This window comes from Protopterus annectens, chromosome 4.part1, assembly GCF_019279795.1.
Source record: "Protopterus annectens isolate FY-2018-M chromosome 4.part1, PAN1.0, whole genome shotgun sequence".
NCBI lineage: Eukaryota > Metazoa > Chordata > Ceratodontiformes > Protopteridae > Protopterus > Protopterus annectens.
In genome coordinates this window covers 608636227-608655703 of record NC_056734.1, presented here as the reverse complement: position 1 = coordinate 608655703, position 19477 = coordinate 608636227, and the positions used below count along the sequence as shown (strand labels likewise).

The 19477-nt window shown below is 41.3% G+C and overlaps 1 protein-coding gene across 1 annotated transcript in view; it reads right to left on the bottom strand.

Annotated features, from left to right (window-relative positions):
* DNER (delta/notch like EGF repeat containing) overlaps positions 1-16228 on the bottom strand; it is a 1500171-nt gene extending 1483943 nt beyond the window's left edge. The window contains exon 1 of the mRNA XM_044070411.1: positions 15834-16228. Coding sequence (XP_043926346.1) covers positions 15834-16016 — 183 coding nt within the window. The 5' untranslated portion in view covers positions 16017-16228. The remainder of the gene's footprint in view (positions 1-15833) is intronic.
* Positions 16229-19477: the final 3249 nt, after the last annotated feature.

Sequence of the window (19477 nt, the reverse complement as noted above, 5' to 3'; positions counted from 1 at the left end):
AACCAACACAATGTTCCTAGATATTGGTGTATGTTTCCATGCAATTGGCTATGGGAATGTTACCACAGCTGTTCCACATGCAATCAGCTAGAGGAGGGCTGCAATTCATGCAGAGGCCATCAGCTGATCCTGAGCATCACTTAAAATACACATGATGCTGCCTAAGCAATGCAGGTGTAAGTCTCCACATCCACCAGAGAGAGAGGCAGACAGAGGCACAGAAATGCCAGGGAAGGGTGGGGGAGTAAAACGTAAGCATGTTTGTGTCACACGCCAACTAGTACAGGGTATCAAACCCCTGAAGAGTATGTAGTGCTATCACAGGTCCATGCAGTTAGTGGATGCACCACATAGGCTACATGTTGGGGAGCCCTCAGAATGTATATGTGATGGTGAGTGACATCTACAACAGGGATATGGTAGCTATGTGGTAGGTGTAGTACATGTGCCTGTCCACATGAACAGGTGTCAGCGTCAACACAGCCACACTCTCATAGACACACACACACACTGACACACTTGGCAGGGCCAGGAATACAACTCATCACTAGTGAGATTGCCACAACACAGTACTGTGCCGGTATCACATGCACCACAGTTGTGATACGGAGGTTATATGTGCAAAGGGTATGTGGAGGTGTCTGACATCAGACAGCATGCTTCAGTATGCCAATAGGGGTTGGGGGTTGTAGTGATTGTGAATGTGATCATACGCACCATACACCACATATACAGACATGGGTGCCAGTACTGACATGCATGGGTGCACTGCTTCATGGGTGTGTTGTAGATGACAGTGCCAGATGGCTATACAAGGCTAGGTGATGGGTATACCTTGGCATCAGGCCACATGACAGTGGTCTGCAATGTGGCTCAGGAGTGCAGTGTCTGGAGTTGCCCACACAGGTGGGTATTGTATTCACCATCCAGTCACTTGGGTGACTATTGTGTGTGGCCAATGCTGTGCATTGCTTGCCATGTATGTGTTCCTTAGTCCATGATATGGACAGTGTCTGGGATGTGCACACCTCCCATATGTATGTACAGTGACATGTGGAACTGTACCTGGGGTGTCTGGCCCATGTTGTGTCCACAGAGTGATATCATCAGATGTGCCAGTCCTGGCCACATGTGGCAGGAACTGTTAATGGACAGCAGGTTGACCCTGCACCTACAATGATAGCATGATACCAATATTCCCTGGTGTCAGTGACATCTGTCCATACAGGGCGTGTGTTTCAGGCATGGTATGTCCTTTGTGGGTCACATTTGATGGCATCACAGGTGTTGCAGGTGCCCAGTGGGGAACATGGGGGAGGTGCACTGTCGGCATGTACATGCCTATTGGACTGATGGGCAGGGTACCATGCCCTCTGTAGCCCTCTGCAATCACACCATGGTTACTATCAGTGGGCAATATGCAGGTTACTACCAACATAGAGCTTGTTGCCTAGGCAAGTGTGTATGTGTGTGTGTGTGTGTGTGTGTGTGTGTGTGTGTGTGTGTGTGTGTGTATGAGACATGGGTTGAGAGTGTTCCCTGGGTAATACAAGGGTTGCTAATGTTGTTCAGCTGGCAGCTGGCATTGATGCCACATTAAGGGGTATGGATTTGCACCCCAGCCTCTCGGCTGTTTCACAGCCGTTATCCCTGTACTGTGGACATTGTGATATATACTTGGCCCACCATATAAGAAGTTTTTAAAACCCGATCCACATTGAGTCCAGTTGTTACACACTCACAACCACCTCCACACAGGATACAAATGACAAACACAGACACACACACACACACACACACACACACACACACACAAAGAACTCCTACCTAACTAGTATATTACACTACAGCACTATGCCTTTATAGGACGGGCCCCAGAGATTACTGGAGTACTCCTTCCCAAAGGTGTATTTCACAGTGAATGACATCAGCAGGATTGCCAAAGTAGGGCATTTGAATTGTGCTGAGTGTGACTAGCCTAAAATGCATTGCTCCCTACACAGACATAGAAACACACACAGAATGTCTACAACTGCGATGTGTGGAAATAGAACCCCTACCAGAGTTATATATCACACTACAGCATGATGCTGTTATAGAACGCACCACAGGGATTGCTGGAGTGCCCCTTCCCCAAAGGTGTATTTCATAGTGAATGTCATCAGCAGGATTGCCAAAGTAGGGCATTTGAATTGTACTGAGTGTAACTAACCTAAAATGCATTGCTCTCTACACACACACACACACACACACACACACACACACACACACACACACACACATTTGCCAAGTCTGGGATTAGAACACCTACCTAACTATTGCATCACACTACAGCTGTACGCAGTTATGGGATGTGCTACTGCAATTACTGGGCTACAACCTTCCCAGAGATGTATTTCTAGGTGGATGACATCAGCAACCTTACCAAAGTAGAGCATTTGAATTGTAGGGAGTGTGACTACCCTAAAAAGCATTGCTCTCTACACAGACAGAGGCAGACAGACACGCACAGACACACACGCACTTCCCAAGTCTGGGATTAGAACTCCTAACTAACTATTTTATCACACTACAGTGGTACTCAGTTATGGGATGTGCTACTGGGATTACTGTGCTACAACCTTCCCAGAGATGTATTTCTAGGTGGATGACATCAGCAGCCTTACCAAAGTAGAACATTTGAATTGTAGGGAGTGTGACTACCCTAAAAAGCATTGCTCTCTACACAGACAGAGACAGACAGACACACACACACACACACACACACACACACACACACACACACACACACACACACACACAGACACACACAAACACACTTGCCAAGTCTGGGATTAGAATTCCTACCTAATTATTTTATCGCACTATAGCAGTACGCAGTTATGGTACGCACTACTGGGATTATTGGGCTACAACCTTCCCAGAGTTGTATTTCTAGGTGGACAACATTAGCAGCCTTACCAAAGTAGAGCATTTGAATTATAGGGAGTGTAACTACCTTAACAAGCATTGCTCTCTACACAGACAGACACACCCACTCACACTCACTCACAGTCTCAGTTGCCATGTCTGAGATTGGAACTCCTACCTAACTAGTTTATCACACTACAGCGGTACGCAGTCATGGGACGCATTACTGAGATTACTGGGCTACAACCTTCCCGCAGATGTATTTCCAGGTAGATGACATCAGCAGCCTTACCAAAGTAGAGAATTTGAATTGTAGGGAGTGTGACTACCCTAAAAGTACTGTTCTATACACAGACATCGACAGACAGACAGACAGGCACACACACACACACACACACACACACACACACACACACACACACACACACACACACACACACACAGTTGCCATGTCTGGGATTGGAACTCCTACCTAACTAGTTTATCACACTACAGCAGTATGCAGTTATAGGACGCACCACGGAGATTACTGGGCTGCAACTCTCCCAAAGGTGTATTTCACAGTGGATGACCTCAGCAGGCTTGTCATAGTAAGGATATGAGGAGGGCAGTGTGTGTGCATGGGCCATAACCCATTCATCTAGAGGTTGACACACCACATGCGGGCACACACAGAGTCATATTTCACAGGTACAAGTAATACAGCTGCTAGATGACTACTTCCTTGTACAGTCATGTTGCACAGCTAGCACTTGCACCATATAGTCTGTAATGCTGACAGATACCGGTGGCTAGTATCTACAGTGATTGACATCTGAACTTCATGTGGTTGTGGCCCTTTGGCTGTGTGATTGGTGGGACAGTCCTGGATGGCTCCTTATCACAGTCACCCTCTTCTGCACATCTATGTACATCTACCTGTGGCTTATTATAGTGTGTTGTCCTTAGATATATGTCTGTATTCCAATCCAGTGTGTGTGCAAAACATGAGTGGTGCATACTGAGGAGTGTCTTCACTAACATCTGCGACTGCCAGATATGTCTGGTCCACTGGTGTTTGCAGACATGGCCTTCACTTGTTTAAGTGTGTGAGCATGCCCAGTATGACCTTTCAGTATGTTGTTGACTGACACTGCCTTCATTTCTCTAAGTGTGTGAGCATGTCCAGTATGCCCATCTGTACTGAATGTGTGGATCGAGTCCAGGTAGTTTATACTGCAGTGCAGACCTTTGTGTTGTACACCTACAGGTAGCATACTGTTTCTGCAGGGTATCCGTCGATCATTTGGCATTGACTGTTACTACATTTCTACATAGGATGGGTGGGGCACAGCTGACTACTTCTACAGTTCTACACAGGATTGAGGGGCACACCTGACTGTCACTACATTTCTACATAGTATGGGGGCACACCTGACTATTTCTATCTGTCTACATGGGATGGGGGCACACCTGACTGTTATTACATTATTACGTAGGATGGGGGGGCACACCTGACACTTGTACAGATTTGCTATGACTGTAGTGGTATGTCAGGTACTCCATTTCATTCTGTATTCTAACCTATCATGCTGACTAGAGGCATACCAGTGTACTACAGAACTTAGTTTTGAGTTACCTACATATTAATTTCTGACTTCCTACCTTCAGAACTAACATCCCACTGCCTAACCTGCTGTGGTCTGTCTGTGTAGGCCTTGGGGGGGTTACCCATAGGCATCATTCAGAGCCCATAACACAGCCTTTTATTTGTGTTTGTCTATACCTGTCCTGCTGGCTGTGCCTCTTGTTGGGTATGTGAACCCCCCCTGACTGGCATGTGTGAGTCACTTACCTTGTGGGTGTCCCAGTATTGAGGGTGGTGCTGCAGGGCTGCCTACGTTGGATGCACACAGTACACTCCCTACACATGGTTGAGCACAGGTAGTGTCATGTTTGGCATCTTTTTTACTGTATGTGAGGGTCAGAGAGAGGTGTTATTCCCTGGGTCCCTCCTGTGTCAGTGTATGTGCTATGTGTTGCCTCTTTGCCAAGGCCAGAGCATACTGGGCATGCCTCCTTCTGCCTTCTGGGGCAGGCTCAGGTTGTTGTTCCTCCAAGTCACTCTGTGCCTGTGCAGGCCTTGGCAATGGTGGGGGGCAGTGTGGCCCTGCCCCGTGCTGTTTCTGCTGTAGCTGTTTCCACAGGATCATATTGTGTAGCATGGCACATACAATGACAATCCTGGTAAATGTAGCTGGTGAGTACTGCAAAGCTCCACCGGATGTGTCCAGGCACCAGAACTGTGACTTGAGCATCCCAAACACACGCTCTACGATAATTCTGGTCTGTGCATGTGCCTCATTATGGAGTTATTGTTTGGGTGTGTGTGCCTTTCTGATGGGTGTCATCAGCCATGGCTCCAGTGCGTATCCAGTATCCCCCACTAGGTGACCGTGAGGGATGTCCCTATTGGCAGATCTACAGTTGCATCAGATGCCAGATGTGGGAATCATGATAGCTTTGAGGGCAGCCAGCACACACATTCATTGTTATGCCTTGGGCATCACACACAACCTGGCAGTTGATGGAGGGGAAGCCCTTGCGGTTGATGTAGACCCTACCCCACTCACCGGGTGGTGCTTTGATGCATATGTGCATGCAGTCTATAGCACCTACTACCTCAGGGAATTCTGCTATTTGGTGGAACAGTTGCATATTGCTGGCCAATGCCTCATGGGTGTTGGGGAAATATACGTGCTCACCAATGTGCTGACATGGCATCCAGGAACTGGTGGAGTACCCCGGATGCTGATGACTGTGAGATCCCTATCATATCCCCAGTTGGCCTTTGGAAGGTACCTGTAGCTAGTATTCTTAGGCCTACACATACCTTGGTATCCACTGGGATGGGTTCCCCTCTGTTAGTTCTGTGTGTCAGGCGTGGCCGGCACAGCTCAACAATTTGCTGTAGGAGGTCCCTGTCCACCCTGTAGTGTTCCACTATCTCCAGGTCATGTAACCCCTGGTAGGTTATCTTGGGTCTGTACACTCTTCTCCATCTCCTCATTGTGGGTTGGTCAACAGCATTCACATCTTCACCACCCTCAGCCTCTTCCACAAGATGTTGTATGATAGCTATTGTAGCCCCTATCATTTTGTTGTTCTGATTGTTAAAAGTTCCCTGCTTGTTTACACAGGTGATGTACAGTGTGGGAAAAAACAGAGAGGAAAGTGTTTGCATAGTTTATAGCAGTGTTCTGGGCTGAGCTGGTCTGCTGCCTGTGTAATTGGCTGATTCTGATACATTTCAATTGCCAGCTATGCTAGTTCTCCTAGATTACCTTCCTACTGCTGTTTTCCCTTCCCATTGCCTTCCTGTTTAAGCCCAGGGGCACACCGCGCAAACACAGTGCTCAAATGTGCACAGAGCTGCAATTTCCTGGTTTAACTTTTATTTTAAATCTTTAAAACCCAGTGTGTGGTGTGCACACCTGCTTAGACAATGTAAAGAGTGCTAGGCAGAGTCAGACACATCCCCTTGCTTAGCTGTGCTTAGCTAGGAGCAAACCTGAGCCACAGGGCTCCAATCCGCTTACACTATGCCTGACACCCCTCCCAATGATGTCAGCTAACTGCTAGGCTTGCACCAAGCTATTCCTGCTCTTACACTGTTGTGACCTGACTAGCATGCTGGGAAAAACTGGGATTCACTATCATTCCCCTCATTTACACAGGATTGCCTGCTAATGCATAGTTACATGTCTCACACTGAGCCTCCCCCCTTGGCAACCACTACTCACTGGCCATGTTGTCTTCTGCCTGCCATTGACGTTCATGGCAGAATAGTGATTTTGTTAGAATGCTTATTTTAGGTTTATTTTATTATTTTCACCCCAATTCTGTTTGCGCTCCGCTGCCCTACACTTAAACAGCCGAGATCGGTTAAAAAAAATGAAAGTTGATTTTTTATTTTTTTACACTGTTTGCAATGCCAATGGCCTTATATTTGGCCATTGGCATGCTTCCTGACTGATATGCAGCCTTTATTTGGAGCTGGCATGGCTCTGTTTTGTTTTTTGCAGAAATGTACTCGGTTACTAGCCAAGTACATTTTTGCAGATTGCACTAGTCCTGCATGGCTGATTTCAAGCTTCCTGGATCGCACATTCACCTCATTTGCATGCATTTCTCCTGCAAATGAGGTGATATGCATACAGGGGCTTAGTTCGGGCAGGACTAGTGCCGGAGCACTCGTGCACACCCATGCAGGCTGTCCCTGGATCGCATGGCAGACATATTGCCTGCTAGAGCTCCTGCACTAATCATGCATGCCATGCAAGGCATGCAGAATCTGGGGATATATCTTTTTTAGAAGGGTGGGAAGACAGACGTTATCAAAGATATGATTTATATATCCTTGAAAGCAGTTGCCTTCTCAGTTTACTGGACAACGTCTGTTTCATTAGCTTTGGACACAACTTATTTTTCTTTGAAAGAAAAAACTAAGACTGAATTTCTTTTCATACTCATGATTTTTTTGTTCAGGCTATCATTGGATCAAATGATTGTAAAAAAAAGCTCAGAGATTCACCTCAGAGCTTCTAGAGCTCTGTGAACCCCAGCATAAGTCATGTATGTTCTCCAAACCTATTGCAATGGAGTCTTGGCCAGTTATGGTGTGTTAAAAGGATGGGAGAACGTTAAAATTAAGACAAATTTAAAAATAAAAAACAAGAAATAAATAATCTATATAGACTGATGTGAGACCAGGATTAGGGGAATAGTTAGGATTACTGGAGAAAGCAAACCAGTCTGCAACTGGGGGGGTGTCATGAATTCCATTGACAAGGGCTCTATTTTTCCTAAGATTACACTTGTTGATTGCAGTCAGACATCTGAATATATAGTCAATAAAATGGCTATAATGAGAGGGTCCTGAGGCAGTCAGTGGACAAATGTGAATGGATCCAGATGTTGTTTGTTTAGAGGTAATGGTTAATGACCTGCAATAATAGAATTCAAAAAAGCATAAGACCAGCAAACAGTGGCAGTAAATCAAACTTTTAATAAGTGCAAAAGCACATAAAGAGTAGAAAATCAGACCGGTTTCAGCTATCCTATTACTTAACCTTCATCAGTGTGAATACATTAAACACATTGTTCCTTATATATAATTAAAAATCAAACATGTGACCAATTAAAGACGCTCATTTAGTCCAGGTTTAAATAAGCCCCCTAACTTAATGATCCATTTTTTTCTCCTTGGTATTTAATATTTGATGCCAGCCAGATTTATGGGATCTGGACTCCCCTATTCTATCAATCACTGTAAAGCTGAATACAGCATTTTTATGCAGCATGGTTTGTTTGTATAACGCACTAGTTTGTTTATGGTGTTTAATGTCACTTAAGTGTTCAGACATTCTAAATTTCAAAGGCCTCGATGTTTGCCTTATGTAAAAGGCTGAACAGCTGCAGCTAGCAAGGCATATTACCCAATATGTGTTACAGTTTGCAAAAATTGTGATGTCAAAGACCTGAGCAGTATTTTGGCTACTAAAAGTTTTGGTTTTAAGAACCCTAGGACAATGGACACAATGTCCGCATGGGAAACAACCTATTAAGGGGTCCCCTGAAAGTGTAACTTGAGCATACTGTTTATCCTTCTCATGTTGATGTTTATAATGATAAAAGTGTGCTGCCAATTTTTTTTCCTTTCCTAAATGAAAACTGACATTTGTTTCCCAAAATCTCATTTAGTCTATTGTCAGTCAACAGTATATTCCAGTGGTGTTGGACACCGTCCATCAATACCCCTGTGTTATGACCATAAGTAGTCACAAACCTTAAGGTGAATCCCTCACCTTTGTGTTTTTCTTTATATTGAAGGAGGTCTTCCCTTTCCATATTTTCTACACAGTTTCTAACTTGTAGAACTTGTTCCATTTTGTACCCCCTGTCCCTGAATCTAGATACCAGGTCATCTCTGAAATGCCCATACGAGCTCTCATCAGAACAAATGCGTTTCATCCTCATGAACTGGGATTTGGGTATGTTCTTGCAGATATGGGGGGATGAAAGCTGGTGGCATGGAGAAAGGAGTTATGTTTGGTTCTTAAAACCAAAAGTTTTAGTAGCCAAAATACTGCTCAGGTCTTTGATATCACGTTTTTTGCAAACTGTCACATAGATTGGATAATATACCTTGCTAGCTGCAGCTGTTCAGCCTTTTACATAGGGCAAACATCGAGGCCTTTGAAATTTAGAATGTCTGAACACTTAAGTGACATTAAACACCATAAACAAACTAGTGCATTATACAAGCACACCATACTGCATAAAAATGCTGTATTCAGCTTTACAGTGATTGATAGAATAGGGGGTCCAGATCCCATAAATCTGGCTGGCATCAAATATTAAATACCACGGAGAAAAAATGGATCATTAAGTTAGGGGGCTTATTTAAACCTGGACAAAATGAGCACCTTTAATTGGTCACGTTTGATTTTTAATTATATATAAGGAGCAATGTGTTTAATGTATTCACACTGATGAAGGCTAAGTAATAGGATAGTCAAAACCGGCCTGATTTTCTACTCCTTATGTGCTTTTGCACTTATTAACCGTCTGATTTATTGCCACTGTTTGCTGGTCTTATGCTTTTTTGAATTTGGTACATTTGGATTGAGACCTTGCAGCTGCCATACTTGCAAGGGTTACTTCATACTGCAATAATAGAAGCCAGCCCTTTCAATGTTTTTTGTAACCATCTCCCCAACAGCTTAAATGTCACTAGCTGCTACAGACCAGAACTCCCAACTCTTGCCCTGTAGTCATTATTATTCACAAATATTCACAAACTTTAGCTTCATTTAATGGAAGGTGGAAGATTGTTATAAGGACAACTGCTTGGTCTGCTAATGTTGAACAGTAGTGTATTGATGTCAGGGTATACCAGTATTTTAACTAAAATTATATCTGTTTAAAATGGCACAGCAGAAAAAGCAATGTTAATAGTACAGTCATCAGGAATACGCTGGCATGAGATACTATACTCAGTGCATCATGGGATTCATACATTTTAAAAAGGCAATGCTATACAAAGGTTTCTTTTTGGGGATAAACGATTGGCTAGGCTTGTAAGGGCCTAGGGCCATTACCCTAGTAATCTCCTACGATCCTATGATCCTATGACCTGAGGTGGTATTTCTACTAGTGGGTAAATTTGGCCAGCACATTGGATAACCTTCCCTGCTCTTTTCATTAACTTACAGTACATAAGAGTTGAAGAGTTGTGAACATATCTTCTAAAGTCTCTTAAGTTTTAGATAATAAATGTTATTTAGGATGTTAGCTCTTATCATATAAAAAGGAAGGGAATTTGTCGACAGATTTCATCGGAAGTTTCATTTGGAGTCACCTTCAAATGAATTTGCACTGCAGAAAAATAAACCATACTCAGATTATTTGCAGGCTTTCAAAACATGCACAGCTGCACAGCTCAGCATTAGCTTAATTTTCACTTTTGTCAACATATGCATTAATCTCTTAACATCTCACATTTCTACTTGTTTTCCTAGTCATGCAACTGAAACTAATAAAAATGACTATGTGCCGTTAGTTCTTTTATGAATATGTTCCACTAAAGCAGCACATCATACTATGTTGTAAATCATCTTATTTAGATTTGTGGCCTTTAATATGGCATTGATTTTAAAAAGGAAAGGAGACTTAAAACAATCTTCAGAAAATCTTTAATACTTTGAAATGTTACATCAGACAGCATTTTTATCATGATGAGAAGGGGTTATTCCACTCAAGTATAACTGTATTGCTTTATTGTATAAATAAATATTTTTTTGCTGATTAAATTACCCATCCATAGATTGCCCCTTATAACTGAAGGCCCAAGGAGAAAATGTTCAGTCAGGCTACTGCATACATGTATCCAACTAACCAGAAGTGGTAAAACAACTGCAGCATGCATCATCAATTGCATCATATAATCATAGAGAAGCCGCAATAGACTGAAATGGGAACACAACCAGCTAACCCTTCAGGCAGCATAACACAGTTCTGAATCATTTACCTGTGACTTTTCAAGAGATTAGAATAGTTAGTTATCCAGAGAAATGTATATTTAGTGCAGCTATTTAACATATGTTATTTAAAGAATTAAAGATTGGTTAGTTAACTATAAGGAGTTTGCACTGGTTAATTGTTGTGTAACTATTTACAGATATTACTAAATAATGATATTGTAAGCAATTAGTCATAGGACAATGAGAAACTGTGCAACAATTTAAGCATATAATAACCAATCTAGAATAAATCTAACAATGACCACTGCTCTACTTTCAATGTAGTATACAAGACCTATTTGGGAGGATGATAAGAAAATGTTTATACTATTATAACAACTTTTGGCCATATTCAACTTTATGCGAGTGGTATTATGGAGGCTAATAATGGAATTGTTGAGACCTAAGACCCTAAATGTTGCAAAATATATGTACAGCTGTGACTGTTTTCCTGACTTAGACCTATTATTTCTATACAATTTTAATATGTTTTTTTTGGGTTATGTTGAATACAAAAGAGAGGTAATGTGCAAAACACATGCAAAGACACCACCACCATGGCTGCTTTTATTTCTGTCCATGTTTTGTACAAGAATACCTTTTGACTCAATGACTGCAGTGGGCTATTTTTAACACTATTTTCTTCTCCTAACAATGTCAGCTTCAGAAACAGCAGCTTAACATTATGCGTATTAACACAACCACAGTTTCAGGTGCTTCAGTTTCTCTAAGACTGCAGTCACTGCCTTATTTGTTCTTTAAATGTGCACCTTAGGTAGCACGGCTGGTAAGTTGTGATTCCTCTGTGCTACACGTCCAATAGGAATACAGTGATGAATGACTAAATATCAAAGAAAAAAACAAACACTAGTACTTAGCTGTTTTTCAGTTCTGTAACTGTGTTTGGGGGTTAAAAATCTTTAAAATGATTGCGTGTCTCCATTTGTATGAAATATTCACTCAATTTTCCTTTAAAAAGTTAACTGCTCCTTTTTGCATATTACAATCAAAACGTTTTGATATTGAAATACAAATACCAAAAACCACAATAAGAAATAGTTTGAGAAAAATATATTTCTGGAAGATGTAAATAGGCCTTTCACTATACCATGATGTTGACTTGGAAAAAATGCTTTCCATTTGCCAATTTTAGATATGTTACATGACAATGAGAAACTGTGCAACAATTTAAGCAAATAACCACATACAGTCAGTGACAAAATATTCTTATCTCTTGATTTTTTAAATATTAAATTACGAGAATGTTAAAATAATGCTGGCTTCCTTTCAGCTCTAGTGATCATGGTAGAAACTGTTCTTGTATGAAATGTGAGTGTATAGAGCAGGATATGGAAAAACATAAGCTAATGTAAAAAATGTACCTTATTTAGGTATCTAAAATGGACCTTATTAAATGATATCAAGACATGCCACACAAAGACAGGTAGTTCTGCTTCCATCTTTGTTAATACTTCTGCCCTATGCAGTTCACACAAGCACCCAAACATTCATATCAGCTCTATCTTCATCACTTCTACATGGAGCTACTCCTAGCAAACAGCATTTCTTTGACTAAGAATGGCTTGTTGTAGTCTCACTTACCCCAGCACTGCCAAGTATACATGGACACAGCTCTTAGATGAAATACTCTCCTTAGATATTTTTCCACATTTAAGTGTATGCCTGTTTTTTTCATGACATTTGAAATTTGCTGCCTGAAATCCCTTAAGATTTTTTATATGGGTACTAGTTAAAACCTTGCACATTTGTATTTTTTATCATATCTGTCCACACACTATACAGTGTATATCAATATGCAGCCAGATAAGGCACTGGAATCATTCTGCAGCTCATCTTCTCCTTCTGTTCTATTTTCCAGAATCTTCCCTACAATACATGTGTTACCTGCAAATGATAAATCTTAAAAATTACTTGTCTAACACAAAACTATACACTAGGGTGATGAATTAAACACACACACACACACACACACACACACACACACACACACACACACACACACACACGCACACACATTCCTTATATTCACTCAGTCCACTGGATATGAAATATTTTGATCCATTATGTTGTGAGATACCTGGTACCCATTTTGCCAGTCTTATCAATTAATTACCTTTAAAATGTACACAGAAATAGATACTGATGAGAAGTGAACCTCAGTGTGTGTGGGACACATACAAATACACTACTGCAAATAACAGTGTATGAATTATGGTTTCTGCAAGATATATGCTGAATGACTTTTAACAAGATTTGGGTAGTATTACCCACCACGTTACAACCTAATAAAATATGCAGCAATGCTTCCTAAAAAAACTTTTAACAGTAGGGGCAGAAATTAGAAACTGGCTCAAGAGTAACACAGATGATGATCACATAACAGCTCTGTGTTAATCTTTAATGAATTAACCATCACAAATGCATCAGAGCTATTAGACCAGGGATGAATTTATTTAATTTCTTCTAAACTACGTTATGTTTTGCAGAACATCTATTAGTTTGCTTCCCAGAAAATTACGCAAACAAAAGACAGGCGATACTACTCTGAGGGAAAATGACATTATCTTGTAAAATACTAGGATTTTACTCAGGGGCCTTGTTCACGATTGACTCATTAGTTAAACAAGCAAAAAATTCAAACATCTTTGTAGTCTAGGTGCAAACGTTAATACAACAAATGCACACACGCAAATGAATGTGTATCTGTGTGTGTAGACATATATATATGATTGCCTTCACATTTGTGTATGCATTTTATATATAAATATATATATATGTGTGTGTGTGTGTTTAGATATGTGTATGTGTTTGTATAAATACATCACACACACACACACACGTCTGTGACTGATGCATATTACAGAATTACACAGACCCACTCGTGCACACAGGGACACACACACTAACAAATATCAGTGGCAAGCAGTGCTCTGACGTTTTTTCTTTGAATTTAAAAATGTTTTTCAACAGTACAAACTGATACATTCAATTTTCCAGTTTAATCATTTAAAACATGGTTTCAGTCCTGATAAACAAATACTACAGTTTTCCTTAATGACCTGATAACCTGGTGCAGTCCAGAAATATGACACAGAACTACCTCCATGACAGGGTCATTTTAATTCCTCTTTCCTCATGTGACATTATATTCGCAGTGGTACTTTAACCCTTTGATGTTCACATGACACCTAATGTCACATACATGACATTCTCAGTGCAGAGAAAAAATATCACTTTTATTTGTAACCTGTAGTATGCGTCCTGCACTGCCCTAGAAACTATATAATTTAATCATGAACTTGAATTGCGTCTTTGTTTTCTGACCCAGTCACATAAAGCTATATCCATGTTATGCATCTGACATTCTGCTACTAGACAGATTTGATTGATGTGTTAGGGGCATGCATAATATAATGACCTTTAGCAGTAGCCTTCTACCTTCTCTTCTGCACAGAGGATAAACTGTAGCCCCATGAACACAGTCATAGGTAATTTCTGCACAGAACTATACTTTAGAGGAAGGACAAAAACGACATACCCACTGTACACTGTATATCCATGAGCACACACACACACACACATAATGCATCTATACACTCATGCCTGTGTGCATGTATGTATACATAGCATATCTATCCACATCTATATATATATATATATATATATATATATATATATATGTGTGTGTGTGTGTGTGTATATATATATATATATATATATACATATATATATGTATATATATATATATATATATTGGTATATATACAAACATGCACGCACATAAACACACACAACTACAGGTATATATACATACATACACAAAATCGACCATGGACATATCACTCTCTTCACATTTTAATGGCATAATCTCAGATTACATTTATTTCCTTGGTTCTGTATTTCTCCATAAACACATTAACGTCCTAAATAGATGCAAATGCTGTTTCCACTGCACAAGTTTTGTCAAAAGCAATTAGGACAAAATATACAAAGGAAAGGGTTAACACTTGATAAGTCTAGGCACACAGAGCACACATTTTGCAGTAATTTCTTCAGAATGAATCATTATAACCATAAAATTAAAATGCATACATATAAAATTGTACATATTGCTGTCACGGTCAGCAACCGCAGCACAAAACACCGTATACATTGTTGGATTGAAGTGGGCCCCGCCTACCTACACACACACACACACACACACACACACACACACACACACACACAAAGACACTGTGATTACCTAGGCAGCATATCGACATAGTGAATCTCATCGTGACATTTATCTATCCGAAATACTTAGTGGTCTTAAACACTAATTGCATTGCACTATGCTTCTCTTTTCACCGTTTTCACCCTAACAAGCACAAACCACATGCACTGCAAGACCTGACAGTGACCACAAGGGAACATTACAACACCTCTTGAAATGCAAACACCTAGGCTAGGTGAGCAAGGGAACATCTCTTGAGATACAAACACCTACGATCCGGGGGATATAGCAAGGTGCCCCCAACGTAATGGCGACCCCCACCCAAAAGCACGAATACATAAATAATGCATGGTACACCATTTTTCAAGGCAGAACGTCACGCACTCCCAAGTGCTCTTGAAAAGGGTACAGCAAATGTAAGTCACCACATGGATTCCAAAAGGTGTTGTCGCCCACACAGTAAAACACACGCACACACACATACATGCATATATTCAGCAGTGACCCAGCTCAACACATAACATGTATACATGGCAGTCTCCCCAAATATTACAAAACACGATAGTAAAATAACGAGCAAGACCTAAGGCATTCCCGCATTCACCACACCCACTAACCAACCTTACCTCGCAGTTGGCACCACGGAACCCAGGGCTACAGGTGCAATTGTAATTAGAGCTACCAGGATGACAGGTGCCGTTATTTAAGCATGGCTGGCTATCGCAGGGGCTCGGTAATGTAGTGCTGCTGCTGTAAACGCAGTGGTAGAGAAGGTGCAGAAGAACGAGAAGCTGCTGTAGATGCGGCATTATGAGCTACAAAGAAAAAGATGAACCCCGGAGAACAAGCAAGTACCGTTGCTAGTTCTGTACCGGGGAGGGCCGCTTACTGCAAGGGAGGGCGCACCCACGCGCGCGTTCGCGTGAAACGGATGAGTGACAGCCAACAATAAGGAAAGAACCCGCAGCCTGTGATGGACTTCACAGTTGGTTCCCTCGGTAACCGAGACTGCCTTACTGAAGGAGGCAGGACTCTAGCTCCCAAAGATAAATCGAGAGTCAGTGACGACAGGTGACGACAGTTTCAGCCCTACAGGGAGTCAACCTACTTTATTAAAAAAAAAAGTAACAAAATGCCTTCAGCATCCCTGAGTCACTGGCGCACTTACAGTCCTGTTGAATACTAGCGGGCATTTTAAAGGTGACATTCTAAATGCTACCTGCTCAGGTTTCACCTGCAGACCTACCTTAACTCGCCATAACAGCTAATTGCGGTAGTATGTATAACAAGAATCAAAATACTACTGTTCCATTATTAAAGCCCTTTCCAGCGTCTAGGGGGAGCACTTATTTGTGTGCTTCACATGCTAAAGGCCCATGCTTTACACCCACCTTGATTAGAGGAGATCATGTTGTGCCTGTATTTTCCAATCTCTGTGCAAACTATCCTTGCAGCATCAATTATTTTGCAGTAGACTCAAGACAGATTATATGTTTATATATATATATATATATATATATCATCATCTTTCGGCTGTTCCTGTTAGGGGTTGCCACAGCGGATCATCTGTTTCCATTTCTTCCTGTCCTCCGCATCTTGCTCTGTCACACCAACAACCTGAATGTCCTCTCTCACCACATCCATAAACCTTATCTTAGGCTTTCCTTTTTTCCTGTTACCTGGTAGCTTCATCCTTAGCATCTTTTTCCCAATATACTCAGCATCCCTCCTGAGAACATGTCCAAACCAACATAATCTTGCCTCTCTGGCTTTGTCTCCACACCTTCCAACCTGGGCTGACCCTCTAATATACTTATTCCTAATCCTGTCCACCCCTGTCACACCCAGTGAAAATCTTACCATCTTTAACTCTGCCACATCCACGTCTAACTCCTGCCTTTTTGTCAATGCCATTGTCACCAACCCATATAACATAGCTGGTCTCACTACCCTCTTGTAGACTTTCCCTTTCACTCTTACTGGTACTCATCTGTCACAAATCACTCCTGACACTCTTCTCCACCCACTCCATCCTGCCTGTACTCTCTTCTTCACCTCTCTTCCACACTCACCATTACTCTGAACTATTGATCCCAAGTATTTAAACTCATCTACCTTCGCCAACTCTACTCCTTGCATCCTCACCATTCCTCTATTCTCCGTCTCATTCACACACATATATACTGTCTTAGTCCTGCTGACCTTCTTTCCTCTTCTCTCTAGAGCATATCTCCATCTCTTCAGGGTCTCCTCTACCTGTTCCCTACTCTCACTACAGATCACAATGTCATCTGCAAACATCATAGTCCATGGGGACTCCTGTCTGATCTCGTCTGTCAAGCTGTCCATCACCATTGCAAATAAGAAAGGGCTCAGAGCTGATCCATGATGTAATCCCACCTCCACCTTAAACACATCCGATATATATATATATATATATATATATATATATATATATATATATAGATACACACACACACACACACACACACACACATGCACACACACACACATATATATATACTGACCTTATCTTAAAGTGGTCACTCAAATGGGACACAACTTAATGAAGTCTGAAAAAGCTAATTAAGATGCACTGAGATTATTTGCAGTGGTTTTTATCTTTAGAGGAATTAAATTCCTATACAATACTATTCGGTACCAGATATAGATCAAGTCAAAATATTTTTGGAAAACAGCAACAGGGCTACTGAGAGATTTGATTGTCAATGAACCTGCAATGTCAGGCATCATTTTATTATAAATAACTTGTTCTTTGTAGAACAAAAGGAGCACATATTTCACTTGCTGATAGGTTTAATGTATGCTTTCTGAGATCAAGTTTTTATCATTTACTCTGTCATACACAAATGCACACATTATTTAGTCACATTACATACCATTGACTGTCCCCAGGATTCACTAATCCTCCGTGTAAGACTAGATTAGTCTTACATGGAAGAGCCAGTCTAAGAGTAAGATGGCAGTGCGCCATGCATATTAATGAGGGTGCGCTGCCTCAACTCTAAGGCTAACACGGAGCATGCACGAGTGCAGGGGGCATGTCGGACTGGCGAGCAGTCCAAAAATCCACGCCCCTGCAAGTCTGACACCTGGAAAATGTCTACTTACATGAGCGAGTCCGCTCAAATGTCTGCATACCCAACACTACACTCCCCCACATTCTAAACCCCTGTACAATTATAAAATGTAAAAAATTATTTTTTTTTTATTATTTCCGATATAGCTGCCCGTATTTGCACGTGTTTGCGTGGGTTTGCCCATTACTTAGCTACTGTTAGCAGTTTAGACACCGAAGAGGATAATAAGAAATTTATATTCAAATTAAGCGAAATAGCGATAACGTAGTGCTAGAGCCTTCGCAGAAAGAGGAGGCATTCCCAGTTCAAGTCCCACCACTCCCGCTTCTATTTTCTGTTGGAAATCTGTATATAAAAATAATTCCTGACATTTATCCATTTATCATTTACATTTTTGTAAAAAGCATTGAAATGGCTTATGTAGTAGTGAACAAATTTTATATATATATATATATATATATATATATATATATATATATATATATATATATATATAAAGGTGAAATGGTTATGCATACTAATGGATGCATAAGTAACGTATCTTAAGCAATGTGAAGCACTGCTAAGCAAAGTTTACCAGTATTAAGCATATTTAAATGTAATTGCTCATAGCTGAGCACTGCGTTAACTAGCGCAATGGCTTTGTGCGTAGCTGCGCATTGCGCCAACTAGCGCAAACAGAACATGTTTGCGCAGAGTTGTGCTTCTCGCTATCTAGTGCAACGTTGGGCAACGTTGAGAAACGTAGCGCAACGTAGAGCAACGTCGGGCAAAGTTGAGCAAAGTCGGCTAAACACAGCCACACCTCCTAGCTGATCTGGCCAGTTGTAAAATAAAAAGCAATGACAGGGCTCGAACCCGGGATGCTGTGCACCATAATCACAGTACTGAACCACTAAGCCATGACAGTATTTCGCAACCATGCACTTTCAACACACACATACATATCAATGGAAGTTTACCCATTGCTAAGCAGCTGTGCCTTCAGCTGAGTTTTTTTCAAAAATGTCCAATCACAAATAAGTGCAGGAAATGAGGCATATTTAAGCTCCATAGGTGTAAATACTTGCCATAACTGGTTGTAGCTCCCATCTGTAGGCAGCATGGCCGGTGCTGGAGAGGGCTCTCAATTTCGAGCGCAATGTTGGGGCATTGAGGAGTCAAAAGTA